Source organism: Pelophylax lessonae (genome assembly GCF_965119305.1).
Source record: "Pelophylax lessonae genome assembly, chromosome: 3".
Lineage (NCBI taxonomy): Eukaryota > Metazoa > Chordata > Amphibia > Anura > Ranidae > Pelophylax > Pelophylax lessonae.
The window spans coordinates 686038411-686058081 of record NC_138770.1 but is presented as its reverse complement, the minus strand read 5'-3'; the positions used below and the strand labels follow the sequence as shown (position 1 = coordinate 686058081).

The 19671-nt window shown below is 44.7% G+C and overlaps 1 protein-coding gene across 1 annotated transcript in view; it reads left to right on the top strand.

The window, feature by feature from the left end:
* Positions 1-19671, top strand: part of PLB1 (phospholipase B1) — a gene marked incomplete at its 5' end in the record, with an annotated part of 217657 nt that overhangs the window by 122068 nt on the left and 75918 nt on the right. Inside the window, 4 exons of the mRNA XM_082251005.1 lie at positions 8678-8743; positions 9531-9591; positions 13914-13972; positions 15933-16006. Of these exons, the coding sequence (XP_082107131.1) occupies positions 8678-8743; positions 9531-9591; positions 13914-13972; positions 15933-16006 (260 nt within the window). The remainder of the gene's footprint in view (positions 1-8677; positions 8744-9530; positions 9592-13913; positions 13973-15932; positions 16007-19671) is intronic.

The following is a 19671-nucleotide window of genomic DNA, read 5'->3' as shown; positions in this document are numbered from 1 at the left end:
ATCAATCAATCAATCAATCAATCAGATTCCAATCTCTCCACCATGACCAAGACCAAAGAGCTGTCCAAGGATGTCAGGGAGAAGATTGGAGACCTACACAAGGCTGGAATGGCTACAAGACCATCGCCGCCGGTTTATTTTACCAGTGAGAGACGGAATAACAACAAAAATATCCAGAAAAACGCATTTCAAAAAAGTTATAAATTGATTTGCATTTTAATGAGTAAAATAAGTATTTGACCCCTTCACAAAACATGACTTAGTAGTTGGTGGAGAAACCCTTGTTGGAAGCACAGAGGTCAGACATTTCTTGTAGTTGGGAAGCACAGAGGTCAGACGTTTCTTGTAGTTGGAAGCACAGAGGTCAGACGTTTCATGTAGTTGGGAAGCACAGAGGTCAGACGTTTCTTGTAGTTAGGAAGCACAGAGGTCAGATGTTTCTTGTAGTTGGGAAGCACAGAGGTCAGACGTTTCTTGTAGTTGGGAAGCACAGAGGTCAGACGTTTCTTGTAGTTGGGAAGCACAGAGGTCAGACGTTTCTTGTAGATGGAAGCACAGAGGTCAGACGTTTCTTGTAGTTGGAAGCACAGAGGTCAGACGTTTCATGTAGTTGGGAAGCACAGAGGTCAGACGTTTCTTGTAGTTGGGAAGCACAGAGGTCAGGCGTTTCTTGTAGTTGGAGGCACAGAGGTCAGACGTTTCTTGTAGTTGGGAAGCACAGAGGTCAGACGTTTCTTGTAGTTGGGAAGCACAGAGGTCAGACGTTTCTTGTAGTTGGGAAGCACAGAGGTCAGACGTTTCTTGTAGTTGGAAGCACAGAGGTCAGACGTTTCTTGTAGTTGGGAAGCACAGAGGTCAGGCGTTTCTTGTAGTTGGAGGCACAGAGGTCAGACGTTTCTTGTAGTTGGGAAGCACAGAGGTCAGACGTTTCTTGTAGATGGAAGCACAGAGGTCAGATGTTTCTTGTAGTTGGGAAGCACAGAGGTCAGACGTTTCTTGTAGATGGAAGCACAGAGGTCAGACGTTTCTTGTAGTTGGAAGCACAGAGGTCAGACGTTTCTTGTAGTTGGGAAGCACAGAGGTCAGACGTTTCTTGTAGTTGGGAAGCACAGAGGTCAGACGTTTCTTGTAGATGGAAGCACAGAGGTCAGACGTTTCTTGTAGTTGGAAGCACAGAGGTCAGACGTTTCATGTAGTTGGGAAGCACAGAGGTCAGACGTTTCTTGTAGTTGGGAAGCACAGAGGTCAGGCGTTTCTTGTAGTTGGAGGCACAGAGGTCAGACGTTTCTTGTAGTTGGGAAGCACAGAGGTCAGACGTTTCTTGTAGTTGGGAAGCACAGAGGTCAGACGTTTCTTGTAGTTGGGAAGCACAGAGGTCAGACGTTTCTTGTAGTTGGAGGCACAGAGGTCAGACGTTTCTTGTAGATGGAAGCACAGAGGTCAGACGTTTCTTGTAGTTGGAAGCACAGAGGTCAGACGTTTCTTGTAGTTGGGAAGCACAGAGGTCAGGCGTTTCTTGTAGTTGGAGGCACAGAGGTCAGACGTTTCTTGTAGTTGGGAAGCACAGAGGTCAGACGTTTCTTGTAGATGGAAGCACAGAGGTCAGACGTTTCTTGTAGATGGAGGCACAGAGGTCAGACGTTTCTTGTAGTTGGGAAGCACAGAGGTCAGACGTTTCTTGTAGATGGAAGCACAGTGGTCAGATGTTTCTTGTAGTTGGGAAGCACAGAGGTCAGACGTTTCTTGTAGATGGAAGCACAGAGGTCAGACGTTTCTTGTAGTTGGAAGCACAGAGGTCAGACGTTTCTTGTAGTTGGGAAGCACAGAGGTCAGACGTTTCTTGTAATTGGGGGTCACAGAGGTCAGACGTTTCTTGTAGTTGGGAAGCACAGAGGTCAGACGTTTCTTGTAGTTGGGAAGCACAGAGGTCAGACGTTTCTTGTAGATGGAGGCACAGAGGTCAGACGTTTCTTGTAGTTGGGAAGCACAGAGGTCAGACGTTTCTTGTAGATGGAGGCACAGAGGTCAGACGTTTCTTGTAGTTGGGAAGCACAGAGGTCAGACGTTTCTTGTAGTTGGGAAGCACAGAGGTCAGACGTTTCTTGTAGATGGAAGCACAGAGGTCAGATGTTTCTTGTAGTTGGGAAGCACAGAGGTCAGACGTTTCTTGTAGATGGAAGCACAGAGGTCAGACGTTTCTTGTAGTTGGGAAGCACAGAGGTCAGACGTTTCTTGTAGATGGAAGCACAGAGGTCAGACGTTTCTTGTAGTTGGAAGCACAGAGGTCAGACGTTTCTTGTAGTTGGAAGCACAGAGGTCAGACGTTTCTTGTAGGTGGAAGCACAGAGGTCAGACGTTTCTTGTAGTTGGGAAGCACAGAGGTCAGACGTTTCTTGTAGATGGAAGCACAGAGGTCAGACGTTTCTTGTAGTTGGGGGTCACAGAGGTCAGACGTTTCTTGTAGTTGGAAGCACAGAGGTCAGACGTTTCTTGTAGATGGAAGCACAGAGGTCAGACGTTTCTTGTAGTTGGGAAGCACAGAGGTCAGACGTTTCTTGTAGATGGAAGCACAGAGGTCAGACGTTTCTTGTAGTTGGAAGCACAGAGGTCAGACGTTTCTTGTAGATGGAAGCACAGAGGTCAGACGTTTCTTGTAGTTGGGAAGCACAGAGGTCAGACGTTTCTTGTAGATGGAAGCACAGAGGTCAGACGTTTCTTGTAGTTGGAAGCACAGAGGTCAGACGTTTCTTGTAGTTGGAAGCACAGAGGTCAGACGTTTCTTGTAGGTGGAAGCACAGAGGTCAGACGTTTCTTGTAGATGGAAGCACAGAGGTCAGACGTTTCTTGTAGTTGGAAGCACAGAGGTCAGACGTTTCTTGTAGTTGGGAAGCACAGAGGTCAGACGTCTCTTGTAGATGGAAGCACAGAGGTCAGACGTTTCTTGTAGTTGGGGGTCACAGAGGTCAGACGTTTCTTGTAGATGGAAGCACAGAGGTCAGACGTTTCTTGTAGTTGGAAGCACAGAGGTCAGACGTTTCTTGTAGTTGGGAAGCACAGAGGTCAGACGTTTCTTGTAGTTGGGAAGCACAGAGGTCAGACGTCTCTTGTAGATGGAAGCACAGAGGTCAGACGTTTCTTGTAGAGGGAAGCACAGAGGTCAGACGTTTCTTGTAGTTGGAAGCACAGAGGTCAGACGTTTCTTGTAGATGGAAGCACAGAGGTCAGACGTTTCTTGTAGTTGGAAGCACAGAGGTCAGACGTTTCTTGTAGTTGGGAAGCACAGAGGTCAGACGTTTCTTGTAGATGGAAGCACAGAGGTCAGACGTTTCTTGTAGTTGGAAGCACAGAGGTCAGACGTTTCTTGTAGATGGAAGCACAGAGGTCAGACGTTTCTTGTAGTTGGAAGCACAGAGGTCAGACGTTTCTTGTAGTTGGAAGCACAGAGGTCAGACGTCTCTTGTAGATGGAAGCACAGAGGTCAGACGTTTCTTGTAGAGGGAAGCACAGAGGTCAGACGTTTCTTGTAGTTGGAAGCACAGAGGTCAGACGTTTCTTGTAGAGGGAAGCACAGAGGTCAGACGTTTCTTGTAGTTGGAAGCACAGAGGTCAGACGTTTCTTGTAGTTGGTGACCTGGTTTGCACTCATCTCAGGAGGGATTTTCTCCTCTTTGCAGATCCTCTCCAAGTCATTAAGGCTTTGAGGCTGACGTTTGGTAACTCCAGCTTTCAGCTCCCTCCACATATTTTCTATGGGATAAAAATCTGGGGACTGGCTAGGCCACTCCAGGACCTTAACCACTTGCCAACCGCCGCACGATTATTTACTGCGGCAGTCAGCTGCTCCTGAGCAAACCGTAGGGCTACGTCGCTCGCCCAGGAGCCTGTACGGGGCGAGCATGAGCCGCCGGAGGCACGCTCCTGCTTGTTCACAGGGATCCCCGGGCGAGTGACCAGTGGCTCTGATGTCCGCCGGTCACTCGCGATCTCCTGCTGGAGAGGGAGAAAGGCAGGCGGTTGATGTAAACAAAACTGCCTGTCATTCTCCCCTGTGTAACTGCAGAGATCATACAATCCTGCTATGTAGGATCATATGTCTCTGTGGTTACATCACTAGCCACGCCCCCCACAGTTAGAATCACGCCCCTAGGGACACACTTAACCCACTGATCACCAATAAAGTTAACTCCTTCCCTGCCAGTGTCATTAGTACAGTGACAGTGCATATGTATAGCACTGATTACTGCAGTAATGTCACTGGTACTCCCAAAAGTGTCAAAAATGTCAGTCAGGGGCCCGATCTGTCCGCCGCAATGTCGCAGTCCCGCAAAAAAAATCGCAGATCGCCGCCATTACTAGTTAAAAAAAAGAAACAATAAAAATGACATAAATCTTTCCCGTAGTTAATAAACGCAATAAATTTTGCACAAACCAATCAAAATACGCTTATTGCGATTTTTTTTTTTTACCAAAAATACGTAGCAGAAAACAAATTGGCCTAAAATGTTAAAAAATTTTGATTTTTACATTTTTTTTTTTTTGAGAATTTCATATAAAAAAATGTGAAAAATATTGTTTCAGAATTGTCGCTCTTTTTTTGTTTATAGCGCAAAAAGTAAAAATCGCACAGGTGATAAATACCACCAAAAGAAAGCTCTCTTTGTGGGAAAAAAAGGACATCAATTTCATTTGGGTACAGCGTCGCACAACGGCGCAATTGTCCATTAAAGTCACGCAGTGCCGAATCGCAAAATAGGGCCTGATCTTTGAGCAGCCAAATCCTCTGGGGCTTAAGTGGTTAATGTGCTTCCTCTTGAGCCACTCTTTTGTATCCTTGGCCGTTTGTTTTGGGTCATTGTCATGCTGGAATTCCCATCCACTACCTATTTCCAATGCCCAGGCTGAGGGAAGGAGGTTCTCACCCAGGATTTGATGGTACATGGCCCCATCCATCGTCCCTTTGATGCGGTGAAGTTGTCTCCTTAGCAGAAAAACACCCCCAAAGCATAATGTTTCCACCTCCATGTGTGACGGTGGGGGATGGTGTTCTTGGGGTCATAGGCAGCATTCCTCCTCCTCCAAACACGGCGAGTTGAGTTGATGCCAAAGAGCTCAATTTTGGTCTCATCTGTCCACAACACTTTCCCCCAGTTCTCCTCTGAATCATTCAGATGTTCATTAGCAGACATCAGACGGGCTGTACCATGTGATTTCCTGAGTAGGGGTGACCTTGCGGGTGCTGCAGGATTTCAGTCCTCCATGGGGTAGTGTGTTACCAATTGTTTTCTTGGTGACGATGGTCCCAGCTGAGATCATTGAGAAGATTCTCCTGTGTAGTTCTGGGCTGATTCCTCATCGTTCTCCATCATCATTGAACCTCCATGAGGTGAGATCTTCCATGGAGCCCCAGACTGAGGGAGACTGACAGTTATTTTCTGTTTCTTCCAACCAACTGTTGTCACCTCTCACCAAGCTGCTTGGCGATGGTCTTGTAGCCATTCCAGCCTTGTGTAGGTCTCCAATCTTCTCCCTGACATCCTTGGACGGCTCTTTGGTCTTGGCCATGGTGGAGAGATTGGAATCTGATTGGTTGATTCTGTGGACAGGAGTCTTCTATACAAGTAACAAGCTGAGATTAGGAGCACTCCCTATAAGAGAATCCTCCTAATCTCAGCTTGTTACCTGTATAGAAGACACCTGGGAGCCAGAAATCTGCTGATTGGTCGGGGATCAAATACTTATTTCACTCATTAAAATGCAAATCAATTTATAACTTTTTTTAAATGCATTTTACTGGATATTTTTGTTGTTATTTTGTCTCTCACTGGTAAAATAAACCGACCAATAAAATTATAGACTGATCGTTTCTCCGTCAGCGGGCAAACCTACAAAATCAGCAGGGGGTCACATACTTTTTCCCCTCACTGTATATTGATGTACATTGGTTCCTGAATTCCTCTCTGGCCATTTCCTTCTTTTCGCTTTCACTTATCCTCCACCTTCATATCTACCCCCCGATGGTAGAATGATGGTTATAGCTTAAAAATAACTCTATATTTCTTTATATTATTAATATCCCCCCCCCCCCCCCAACAAAAAAAAAATGTATCCCTTCTAGCACAAATCCTCCACCCCTAAAATTTCTCCTCTTAGTACCCATCTTCTCTCCCCCTCTTCACATCTCCCCCTCCCAGCACAAATTGCCCCCAAATCACCCCTCTTAGCACAAATCTTCTTCCCCCATACCCCCTCCAAACAAATATCTCCCTAAATCCTCACTCTTAGCACTCCCCAAAAAAAAAATTGCCCTCCTAGAACAATACTTACCCCCTGCTGCCCCCTAAATTCCCCCTTCCAACACAAATCCCCTCCCCCTATCTCCTCGTGGAGCCACCCCCCCACCTCACATGATACCACAGTGCCAAGGGCAACTTCTCCTTCTGCCCACCCCTTGTCCCGACCCTGGGTAGAGACATCCCCAAAAAGCAGCTGTAATTGCAGGGAAAGGCGGTTCTACAAAGTATTGACTCCGGGGGGTGAATACAAATGCAGCCACACTTTTCACAGATTTATTTGTATCATTTATCATTTTCCTTCCACTTCACAATTATGGCCACTTTGTGTCGGTCCATCACATAAAATCCCAATGAAATACATTTACAATTTTGGTTGTAACATGACAAAATGTGGGAAATGTAGAGGGGTGTGAATACTTTTACAAGGTGCTGTATGATCCTATGTACCCGCAACAAAGCAGCAAAATCTGATCTGACACATTCAATATTGATGTACCTCCATCCCTGTATACTGTATGTATATACAAAGCAAACAGAAGTTTTGGGACTTTAAAATAGGGTATTCAACTATCACAAGAAGAATATTCCAATCACAATTTTATTATGTGTTCCTTGATTATTTTCAAATATATATAGAAAAATAATATACAATTATAATACATATGTACAGAAAACGGACACATGACAAGTTATACACTTCATAAGTAATTAACCGCTTGCCGACCGCCGCACGACTATTTACTGCGGCGGTCAGCCCCGTACAGGCAAAGTGACGTAGGACTACGTCGCTAGCCTGAGAGCCTCTAGGGGGCGAGCGCGCTCCCGCCCCCGCTTGTTCCCTAAGAAGTCCACGCGTGTGACCGGCGGACCCGATGTCCACCGGTCACTCACAATTTCCCGCTGGAGAGGGAGAAAGGCAGGCGGCTGATGTAAACACAACCGTCTGTCATTCTCCCTGGTGTAACTGCAGAGATCATACGATCCTGCTATGTAGGATCACATGTCTCTGTGGTTACATCACAAGCCACACCCCTTTACAGTTAGAAGCACACCCCTAGGGACACACTTAACCCCTGCATCACCAATAAAGTTAACCCCTTCCCTGTCAGTGTCATTTTTACAGTAACAGTGCATATTTATAGCACTGATTACTGCAGTAATGTCACTGGTCTCCCAAAAGTGTCAAAAATGTCAGTTAGAGGTCTGATCTGTCCGCCGCAATGTTGCAGTCCTGCAAAAAAAATCGCAGATCGCCGCCATTACTCGTTAAAAAAAAAAAAAAATGACAAAAATCTTTCCCTTAGTAAACGCAATAACTTTTGCGCAAACCAATCAAAATACGCTTATTGCGATTTTTTTTACCAAAAATATGTAGCAGAAAACAAATTGGCTGAAAATGTTAAAAATTTTTGATTTTTAAATTTTTTTTGGGGAATTTCATATAAAAAAATGTGAAAAATATTGTTATTTTTTCAGAATTGTCGCTCTTTTTTTGTTTATAGTGCAAAAAATAAAAATCGCACAGGTGATCAAATACCACCAATAGAAAGCTCTGTTTGTGGGAAAAAAAGGACATCAATTTTATTTGGGTACAGCGTCGCACGAACGCGCAATTGTCCGTTAAAATAACGCAGTGCCGAATCGCAAAATAGGGCCTGGTCAGTAAGGGGGTAAAATCTTCCGGGGCTTAAGTGGTTAAGAATTTCATGCAAAATAATTGTACCGCTTTCAGCACCTAAAATCGGAAAGAATCATACCGCCAGGGAGGTTAAACTATCACAAGAAGTATATTCCAATCACAATTTTATTATGCGTTCCTTGATTATTGTCAAATATATATATAAAAATAATATACAATTATAATACATATGTACAGAAAACGGACACATGACAAGTTATACACTTCATAATAAATAATGAATAAAATGTTTCAAGGAACTATAAAATCGATCTTTAAAAAAAAAAAAATATATATATATACTGTATGTAACCGCAACAGTTACTATTTTCTTTTTATTTCAATAATCGATACAAATTTATGGGAAAATAAAGAAATCCGGTGACTTCATTACTTTCTGGAGGACCGGACTGGATCCAGTACATAGATCCGGAGTTCTAGCTCAGAATTTTTATATCTGCATTGTCAGGGACTCAGAGTTTAGAAGTCAGCGGATCGCCATGACGGCGTAAATCACATCTGAGTAGGAAATCCGGAATGACATTTTGGATTTTTTAGTACAATTCACCTTTCATCACAGCGCTCTCTGCAGAATATTGAGAATGAATTCTCCCCTCCGGCTACTCTCTTACATATTTCATCAATGTCATTTCTGTGTACAATGCGGTCACCATTCCGGGTTCATACATTGTGTCTTCTCCTCTAGAGTGACCCCTATGTGAAGACCGCAAAGAACAGCAACTATGTCTATCCCACCATTACTCCAGATCCGGTGAGTACTCCACTAATGATTATTATTATATCAGCCATTGGGAACAAATTCCACACCCCCTGTATGAGAAAATCAAATTATCCTTCCAACCGTTCACTACATTTTTATAAATAAATATTTTTTCCTAATTTTTAATTTTTTTTTTTTTGCATTTTTCATGGAGAGGTAACATGAAGGTGCTTTTTGCTCGTTCTCCCATGTATGATTTTTACCTATAGGTAAGCCTATAATGGGGATATTTGTACGTATAAAGTATCTTCTCTTTGGATGGGATTTTTAAGGCAATTATATGACAACATATATAAAAAATATATTTTTTTAATTGAAAGGGGAGAAGGTGGGGGGGGGGGGGGGGGGATTCTGTTTTGATACCTTATCAGACAAAAATCATGATTACATGCCAAGGCCCTATCCCTCAAAAAGTAAAGTAGGAAAAAGATTCCAACCCCTTCCTCTCTCTTTGGGGAGAAAGAGGGATGGAAACACTAAGAGGGATTTAGGAGGTGCCCAGCATAAATACACATGTAGACAATAGTTATAAAAACATGGTGACCTCTGCAGAGAGACTACTGCTTCCACACCGAGAGCAAAGGTCCTTCTCTGCAGTCTGCAGTATGCTGGCAGTGGACGGACTTTTCTATGCAGGCTGTGGCTGTTTTGCTAAGAAAACAAGCGATAAGAATTTGCTCATCTTCTGAGATGACGCACCTCTGCTGTATTTAGCTGATTTAAACTGAAAGTTTTGTTGGGCTTTAAGTGACTTTTTTTTAATTCTTCTTGTTTCTAGGTGTACGGGAGCAAGATGGAGTGCGCAGACCGATCCAAATCTCCCGCAGTCCCCACCTCCGGTAACATTTCCTTTTTACAACTACTACACAAACTATACAGCCATCCCGCAACCTCCCAACTCACAGATCCAACCACCAATCACCTTCCTCCTCTGACACTTCAGTCTGAGAGCCAGGGGTCAAAGGCAGTGCTGTATTTTGGGCTAGGCCGACAAGGCCCAGGCCTAGGGCAGCACTTTGCAGGGGGGCAGCAAAAAAACCGCCCTCCCCTTCACCTGAGACTCTATTGGCCACTGGTTGCTAGAGCCACCTCTCTGACCCCTTCCTCTCTTTCTCACCCCCCCCCCTTTCTCTCTCTCACACCCCTCTCTCTCTCTCATCCCCCCCCCTCTCTCTCTCATCCTCTCATTCTCCCCTCTCTCTCTCATCCACCCCCTCTCTCTCTCATCCCCCTCTCTCTCTATCTCTCTCTTTCTCTCTCATCCCCACCCCTCTCTCTCTCATCCACCCCCTCTCTCTCTCATCCCCCTCTCTCTCTATCTCTCTCTTTCTCTCTCATCCCCACCCCTCTCTCTCTCACCCCCCCTTCTCTCTCTCTCTCTCTCTCTCTCTCTCTCTCTCTCTCTCTCTCTCTCTCATCCTCTCACTCCCCCCTCTCTCACCACCCCCACTCTCTCATCCCCCCTCTCTCTTTCTCTCTCACCTCCCCCTTCTCTCTCTCTCTCTCACCCCTCTCTCTTTCTCTCTCTCACCCCTCTCTCTCTCATCCTCTCATTCCCCCCTCTCTCTCTCATCCACCCCTCTCTCTCTCATCCACCCCCTCTCGCTATCTCTCTCTCATCCCCCTCTCTATTTCTCTCTCATCCCCACCCCTCTCTCTCTCACCCCCCCCTCTCTCTCTCTCTCTCTCTCTCTCATCCTCTCATTCCCCCCTCTCTCTCTCACACCCCTCTCTCTCTCACACCCCTCTCTCTCTCACACCCCTCTCTCTCTCTCACTCCCCCCTCTCTCTCTCACCCCCCTCTCTCTCTCTCACTCCCCCCTCTCTCTCTCATCCCCCCTCTCTCTTTCTCTCTCACCCCCCCCCCTTCTCTCTCTCTCTCACCCCCTCTCTCTCTCTCTCTCTCATCCCCCTCTCTCTTTCTCTCTCATCCCCCTCTCTCTCTCTCTCTCTGTATCTCACCCCCCTCTCTCTCCCTCCCTCACCCCCCCCCTCTCATGAGATCTCAGGGGTTCATGCTGGGACTGGCAGTCCTTAAATTTTGGAGGGAGTCACATCTGTCTAAAGGGAAGGAGTGGGGCAAATTTACATTGGGGGAGGGGGGCACCCAATTTTAGTCTTGCCTAGGGCAGCACAAAACCAAAATACACCACTGGTCAAAGGTCAAGTGACATCAGACCACACGCAGTCTCATTTCCTCAGATTACATACAAAGCGCCGTATTTGTCTGCGACTCCCTTAACCACTTAAGTTTCCGGAGATTTACACCCCCCCCCCCCCTTATGACCATTTTTTTGTGATTCGGCACTGCGTTTCTTTAATGAAAAATTGCGCGGTCGTGCGACGCTGTACCCAAATAAGATTGATGTCCTTTTTTTCCACAAACAGAGATTTCTTTTGGTGGTATTTGATCACCTGTGCGATTTTTATTTTTTGCGCTATAAACAAAAAAAGAGCGACAATTCTGAAAAAAAAAACCAGTATTTTTTACTTTCTGCTATAAAACATTCCAAACAATTTTTTTTTAAAAAATCAACATTTTTGCATCAAAATGTGGTTAAGAAAAATCCCAAAAAACGTAGAAAGTAAAAAATATTGTTTTTTTTTTTTTTCAGAATTGTCGCTCTTTTTTTGTTTATAGCTCAAAAAATAAAAATTGCACAGGTGATCAAATACCACCAAAAGAAATCTCTGTTTGTGGGGAAAAAAGGACATCAATTTTATTTGGGTACAGCGTCGCACAACCGCGCAATTGTCCGTTAAAGTAACGCAGTGCCGAATCGCAAAAAATGGCCTGGTCATTAAGGGGGTAAATCTTCCAGTCCAGAAGTGGTTAAAGCTTCTTTCCTTTAAAAGGACCAGGGCTTTTTTTCTCAGAGAAGCGGTGCAGGAACTTTTCCCTACCGAGTCACCCCTTGACTCCGCCCCCTACCCACCCCTGAGCAACATTTCTTGGTTCCACCCCTAATCCACCTCAAAGTACCGCCCCTTTTAGAGAATAAAGAACCAAGTATCATTTTGTGGTGCTAAGTATTTTGTGTGGAATTTTTAAATGATAACAAGAAAGGCAGTAAAATAGATCTAGCAACAATGGACACCCCAGTGACAATAGATCCCCCCAATAACAATGGACACCCAGCAGCCAGCATCAATAGACACTCCAGCAGGCAGCAACATCAGAATCCTCCCTCAACAGTAGATCCCTTCCAGCAACAATTGACGCCCTGCAACATAAGACCCACCACCAAGAACAATCAATCTCCCAGCAGCAACAATAGACCCCCAGCAAAAATAGATCTCCCCCAGCAACAGTAGATTCCCCAGCAGCCAGCAACATAGACCCTTCCTTCAACAGTAGATTCCTCCTAGCAACTATTGAGTCCCCCCCCCACCAAGCAACATAACATCCATCCCTAGCAACAATAGATCCCCTATGAGCAATAGAAGACCTCTCTAGCAACAATAGACTCCCTTCCACCGCAAAAATAGATCTCATCCAGCATCAATAGACCCTCCAGCAGCCAGCAACAAAGACCCTTCCCTCAACAGTAGATTCCTCCCAGCAACTATTGAGCCCCCCCTCAAGCATCATAACACCAATCCCTAACAACAATAGATCCCCTATGAGCAACAGAAGACCTCCCCAGCAACAATAGACCCCCTTCCACTGCAAAAATAGATCTCCTCCAGCAACAATAGATCCACAGGCAGCGAGCTTCAATAGACCCTCCAGCAGCCAGCAACAAAGACCCTTCCTTCAACAGTAGCTTCTTCCCAGCAACTATTGAGCCCCCCCAAGCAACATAACACCCATACCTAGCAACAATAGATCCCCTACGAGCAACAGAAAACCTCCCCAGCAACAATAGACCCCCTTCCACGGCAAAAATAGATCTCCAGCAACAATAGATCCACAGGCAGCCAGCATCTATAGACCCTCCAGCAGCCAGTAACAAAGACCCTTCCCTCAACAGTAGATTCCTCCTAGCAACTATTGATCCCCCCCCCCCAAGCAACATAACACCCATCCCTAGCAACAATAGACTCCCTTCCACTGCAAAAATATATCTCCTCCAGCAACAATAGATCCACAGGCAGCCAGCATGAATAGACCCTCCAGCATACCCCAGCACCCCTTGCCATTACATACATTCAGTTTTGGAGGTGCCGGGACTGCGTTCCCCCCGTGTTCCTGCTGAAAAAAAGCCCTGAAAAGGACCACCTGAGATCTCCTCCTCCTCTTCTGCATTGCTTTACATTCCCGGTCCAGAAGTGGTTAAGGTTCATTTGGTGTTCAGTCAATACATTTCATGCTCTCTGCTGATTGGAGAGTGAAACGGCTGACTCCGCAGGGGGCGTGTTGGACCTCTGCAGAGAGACCGCTGATTGGCCTAGAATGTATTTAGCTGATATAAACTCAAAATGAATTTGACTTTAATTCCCCCGCTCTATAATAGTGCTGAGCGCTCTCAGGAGGGATTATTTGAGGACCGGTCCACTTTACTAACAAAATGAACCGACATTCTAAAGCAGTGATGGGGAACCTTGGAACCACAGATGTTTTGGAACTACATTTCCCATGATGCTCCTGCACTCTGCAATGTAGGTGAGCATCATGGGAAATGTAGTTCCAAAACATCTGGGGTGCCAAGGTTCCCCATCACTGTACTAAGGCTCTGTTCACATTTAGGCGTTTTGAATCGCGGGGAAGAATTGCCGCAATTCCAAACCATTGCAAGTCGCAGGACGCCAGAGTGATTCCCGTAACTTGCAATGGCAACCCAATTTTTCAGCGATTGTAGGTCAACAAATTGCAGTAAAATCACGCAAACAGAATTGCAGGATGCCTGACGCCCAAAGAAGTACAAGAACTTCTTTTAGGCGTCCCGTGATTCAGTTTGTGCAATTTTACCGCATATCGTCAGGCACCAATCGCTGAAAAATCACGCCGCGTTTGGGGGTGCCATTGCAAGTCACGGGAATCGCTCGGGCGTCCTGCGACTTGCAATGGTTCGGAATGGCGGCAATTCTGCCCCCGATCCGAAACGCCTATATGTGAAGAGAGCCTAAAGGAAGTCCTCTGTCTGCTGTCTGCGTTCTCTGATTGTAGGATTCTGAATTATATCATTGTATGGGAAATAAATATTATCTCTCATTTCAGTTCATGAACTGCGGCCGGCAGACATCACCGTTGTTGCAGCCCTTGGCGATTCGCTGACGGTAAGAATTAATGGCTGACTGATAATAGTAGCCGGGACTGATAAGGGACACTATCAGAGATTAAAGTGCATGTAAAATGATTTTTTTCTTATTAGATTCCAGTTGATCCTGCCAGAAATCCAGTGAGCTGATACCTTCCTGTGCTGACTCTTATCAGTTCCCAATGCTCCTAGTTATCCAATGTACTAGAGAACACCTCCCCCCTCCCATGTGCTAGACTATTTTTAATGAGAGGAAGGGGAATTTATTTTTAGGGGGTAATGCAGATTAGTGCTCCGTTTTGGGGGTCGGGGGGGGGGAATTTTGCTGACAATGTTTATACATCTTGAGGGGGGGTGCAGTTTGGCATGCTTGCCCTGGGCTCTAGATGACTTTGTCCAAGCACTGTTAGTGAGAGACAACTGCCTCTTTCTCAGCAGATAAAAGCTGGCAGCAGGGAGAGGGGGAGAGACCAGCTGCTGGAGGAAAAGTTCTGCAGTTGTGGTTCATCACTAATCCCCCTCCATGTGTGGCCCCCCCTGTGTGCTCGGGCCCCCTACAAGAGGACCGGTGATCCCCCCCCCCCTATCAGCGGCCCTGAATACTGCATACAAGCAACAGTGAAGTGACATTTGCATTGTTGCGTACGTTTGGTGGTCATGTGACTGTCATAACGCATGCGATAACCTTTAGGCTACGTTCACATGTGAGCGTAGCGATCACGGGCAGAATCACCGCGATTCTGCCCGCGATCCGGAAATCATTGCAGATCGCGGGACGCCTGTGCGTTGCCTGTGATTTGCAATAGCACCCCAAACGCTGTGCGATGTTGCCCCGATTTCCGCCTGCTGGATCGCGGTAACATCGTGCAAAAAAAATTGCGGGACGCATGGCGCCCCAAAGAAGCTCTTGTACCTTTTTTGGGTGTCATGCGTCCCACGATTTTTTTTGCGCGATGTTACCCGCGATTCAGCAGGTGGAAATCGCAGCATCGCACAGTGTTTGGGGGTGCTATTGCAAATCACGGGCTTAGCACAGGCGTCCTGCGATTTGCAATGATTTCCGGATCGCGGGCAGAATCGCGGTGATTCTGCCCGCGATCGATACGCCACATGTGAACGCAGCCTTAGTGAATTGCGCTCTCTGTCACTCTGGGAATTTTTACTTTCCTTGCCTTCAGTTTTTTAAAAGTCGATAAATGGCGAGAATCTTTTTTTTTTTTTTTTTTTTTTTATTTAATTTTCAGTTCGTTCTGTTGACAAATTAAAAAATAAAATTTAAGCCTCACTCAGCCCCAAATGTACTTTTAAATGTTGTTATTTTAGAAAAAAATGAATAAGGGGGGAGCACCGCGCTTCCAGGGTGTTATAGACAGTATCGTGGCTTAGTAAGAAATGTCAAATAAATTTAAAAAAATGTGACGAATAAATATTAAACTAAACGTGTATCTAATAAAATGATGTGCTAAATTATATCTTGATCATATAAAATCTTCCACAATATATATAGATGAGTATGTAGAAATAAATTATCAATAAATAATAAAGTGCTTATAGTGATCTTTGTGCATAAACAGTGTATCCAATGAAATCCGTCTATATATATACAAATTGTGTAGAATCTTCTAGATTACAATAAATAAATACATATGTATATAGTAATCAATAATAGAATACAATTGATGATATAATATTCTGATAATAATTCATAAAACCTAATCAATAAAAAAGTGCTTATGGTGATATTATCTTCATCAAAACAAGTGATATAAATCAATACTAATAATAAAGTGCTAATAGTGATATTCAATTATTCAAAATTATATTCAAGCCAAGTCCTTGGAGTTTCGGTTGGAATATGTTGAACGCGGCGGCACAAATTCAGCAATTGTCAAAGCTTCTCTCCTCCATTCATATTCTCCATCGTGTTCCACATATTATCCATAATTCCATATTCCACAATATTCCACTCTTGTTTCCAGGCTGGGAACGGCGTTGGCTCCAACCCAGGAGACGTTCTGGATGTCCTCAGTCAGTACCGCGGATTATCCTGGAGGTAAGCAGAACACAATCCACACATTACACCGGACGTTCTCCACCTTCAATGCACATGTGTATGACCTGTATATAGGTAATGATCCCTATGCTGTAAACGATGGCAAATCCTTGGATTGGGATAATCCAGAGCACTCATATATCAAAGCAAATTTCCCCCTTAAGAAATAATGGAAACTCCGATGATTCCTTCCACAACCATTTATTCATAATTCCTTCCCTTTATAGTCCATAGAAAAAGATTCCAGCAATGTGATTGGTTGTGTAACCATAAAATGTCCATCCACAAATGGCGCCTCCACAAGGGGATGAGAAGTAAAATCCAGCAGGAGATACAGAGAATAAAAGAGAAGAGGACGCCTCTAAGTGTAGCAATATATTTATATTTAATGAAGGTTCAACATTTAGCAACTCACATGGTTGATGATAAAGAGGCCCATCTAAGTATGCCGGCATCCGGGGTAAAGCTGTCCACATAGACCGTCCTCCTCTCCGCCAGCTCTCACCGCAGTCTGCAATCCTTACTGGGAAGACTACCCTGCAGGAGAGCGATCTGAAAGCGAGGCTGGAATAGCTGGTGGAGCGCAGTGAGGAAGGGATGATGTAGATGGCGGTGCAGAGGACGGTCTAAGTGCACAGCCTTACCCCGGATGCCTGCGTTTTTAGATGTGCCTATTTTAATCAACAACCATGTGAGTTGCTAAACAGGGGAGGACTGGGCCAGGGGGCAGGGGGGCAACTGATGCCCCATAAAAAGGCTGCACTGCTTCTGCCACAGACATGCCTAAAGGATTCCTGGAGCAGAGAAGTAAAAAGTCCCCCCGCTGACCTACTGAGTGCTGGATGAAGACAAGGACAGAGCGCAGCCCCCCCCCCCCCCTCCCAGCATGGATGGTGTAAACTGTGTCTGAGCAGAAGCCGGTTCTATGCCCCACTGGAGACTCTCCTTCCTCAGCCAGGCCCGACCGTGCTGTCCCAGCTCCACTCTGGTGGCATCAGGAGTGAGTGGCGTTTTTCAGCTGTAATAACGCTCTAATGTCGATAAACGCCAAAAAATGCTGCTAATTGGCGTTTTTTTGATGTTTTTTATTCCATTGCTTTTTTTAAGCCTGGGTTGTGTTTGGAGGTGTCATTGATGGAACATAGCCTGGGGTCACACTGGGTGCATGCTGAACACCGCATGTGATCTGCACCAAAAACGCATCCCATTCCTGTGCACATCACATGTGATGTCTAAGCGATGTGATTTGAGTCATATATTTTGTATGGCTCATATTGCATCACATTTGCACCAAAATATTGTAGGACCCTTTTTTTCTCCACACCTAATCGCATCGTATGAGTGTAAACACCCATGCAATGCGATTCTGTCAAGCGTACTGTATTTTGCAATTTGTTTCGGGGTATCGTTTATGGAACATGAAGCCCTTTTTACATTGTGCCGATTTGGCATGCGATTTGTCATAACGAATCGCATGTCAAATCGGAGCCTATTGCCGGCAATGGCAGCGGTTCACACTGAGGGTGGGGTGTGAAATCATTCAGCTGAACGCGGACGATTTCAAACTTGCATGTCAGTGCGACTTCAGGGGGTGATTTGACAGACATCTTTTACGGGTTCATACACAGATGTCTATTGAAGTCGCCCTGAAGTCGCCAGAAGTAGTGCGTGAACTAGTTTTGGGAATCGGTGCGGCGCCGCAAAGTCAGGGTTGCACCAATTTCGGACAGTGACGTTGCCAGCAATAGGCTCTGATTTGGCATGCGATTTGATATGTCAAATCTGCCTGATGTGAACGGGGAGCTTAATGTTCCATGAGCGACACCCCGAAACAGATTGCAAAATGCAGTGAGCTTGAGAGAATCGCATCGCATGGGTGTTCACACTCATGCAATGCTATTTTGATGCGGGGAAAAAAGGGTCCACATTTGCACCAGAATGTTGTAGGACCCTTTTTTCCCCGCACCTAAATCTTATCGCAGGGGTGTGAATACCCATGCGATGTAATTCTGGCAAGCATTGCATTGTGGGAAAGTGGGAGTTACTAAAATAGCAGAGAGGTGATTTTTAGCTAAAAACGCAAAAAATGTTGAAAATTGCCGGTGCAAAAAAAGCTGAAAAACTCCCTACAAAGCTTCTGGCGTTTTTATATTGTTATATAAAACATGTAAAATTCCACGCTAATATATGTGATTAATGGAAAAATAAGTGAAGAAATCAGCTGCTGCACATAGGAATCATAGAAAAAATCCCCACCTAACATAAAATAATAATATGTGCTGTGCTACAAATTAATGAAATAATAAAATGTGACATAATATATAGGATAATAATATAGTGAACACAAATCAATATACAAAAAATTCAAGTCCATGCAAAAAAACCTAATATCCAAAACCACTGCGAAGTGATGTGATGAAAAAAGCAAATCCAAGATAAAGAGCGAGCCACAGAAAATCCCAGTAGATGTTACATCCACAGAATATTATGATGGGTAAAATCACCACCGTGCAGATCACCATGTGATAAAGGGAGATTAGCAGTTTACCAGAGTGGGTCACTCAAATCAATGAGTAGACCTACAGAAGCTTAAAAGTGGTAATACCAATTATGGCCACAAGATGTCACTTCGTCGCCTCAGAATAAGGATCCATATAATACATGTAGGAGAGATGACAACAGGAACATAGCGTAATACAGTAATCCCCCGCTCCATCGCGGTTCAGTTTTTGTGGTCCCGGTAATTTGCGTTTTTTTTTTTGTAATGTTATTTTACTATATAAATCATTAAAAATGAAATATTTTTGTGTTTTCCATAGCTCTCAGTATCTTTTATGTGTTTAACCACTTTACCACCGGAGGATTTTGCTGTCTTACGTCCAGGCCACTTTTTGCGATTCGGCGCTGTGCAACTTCAACTGACAATTGCGCGGTCGTGCGACGCCGTACCCAAACGAAATTTACGTCCTTTTTTTCCCACAAACAGAGCTTTCTTTTGGTGGTATTTGATCACCTGTGCGTTTATTTTGAAAAAATAATATTTTTAACATTTTTTTATATGAAATTCCCCCCAAAAAAGATGTAAAAACCAATTTTTTAAAAAATTTTTGGCCAATTTGTTTTCTGCTACCTATGTTTGGTAAAAAAAATCGCAATAAGCATATTTTGATTGGTTTGCGCAAAAGTTATTGCGTTTAATAACAAAGGAAAAGATTTCTGTCATTTTTGGTGTTTTTTTTTTAACGCGTAATGGCGGCGATCTGCGATTTTTTTGCGGGACTGCGACATTGCGGCGGACAGATCGGACCCTTGACTGACATTTTTGACACTTTTGGGGGTACCAGTGACATTACTGCAGTAATCAGTGCTATATATATGCACTGTTACTGTAAAAATGACACTGGCAGGGAAGGGGTTAATTTTATTGGAGAGGGAGGGGTTAATGTATGCCTGGTGCTTACTGACGTGTAGGGGGGGAGGTGACTGAGTGAGTCATGGACAGATCGGATGTCCAGCTATGCTGAACAGTCCGATCTGTCACTCCCTGTCACTATGGAGATCCGCCCGCTGTGTTCACACACAGCGGGCGGATCTCCAGACTCGATCCCCGACGATTGGGTAAGAGCAGCGGCGATCGCATTTCACATTTCATGTGAATGAAAACA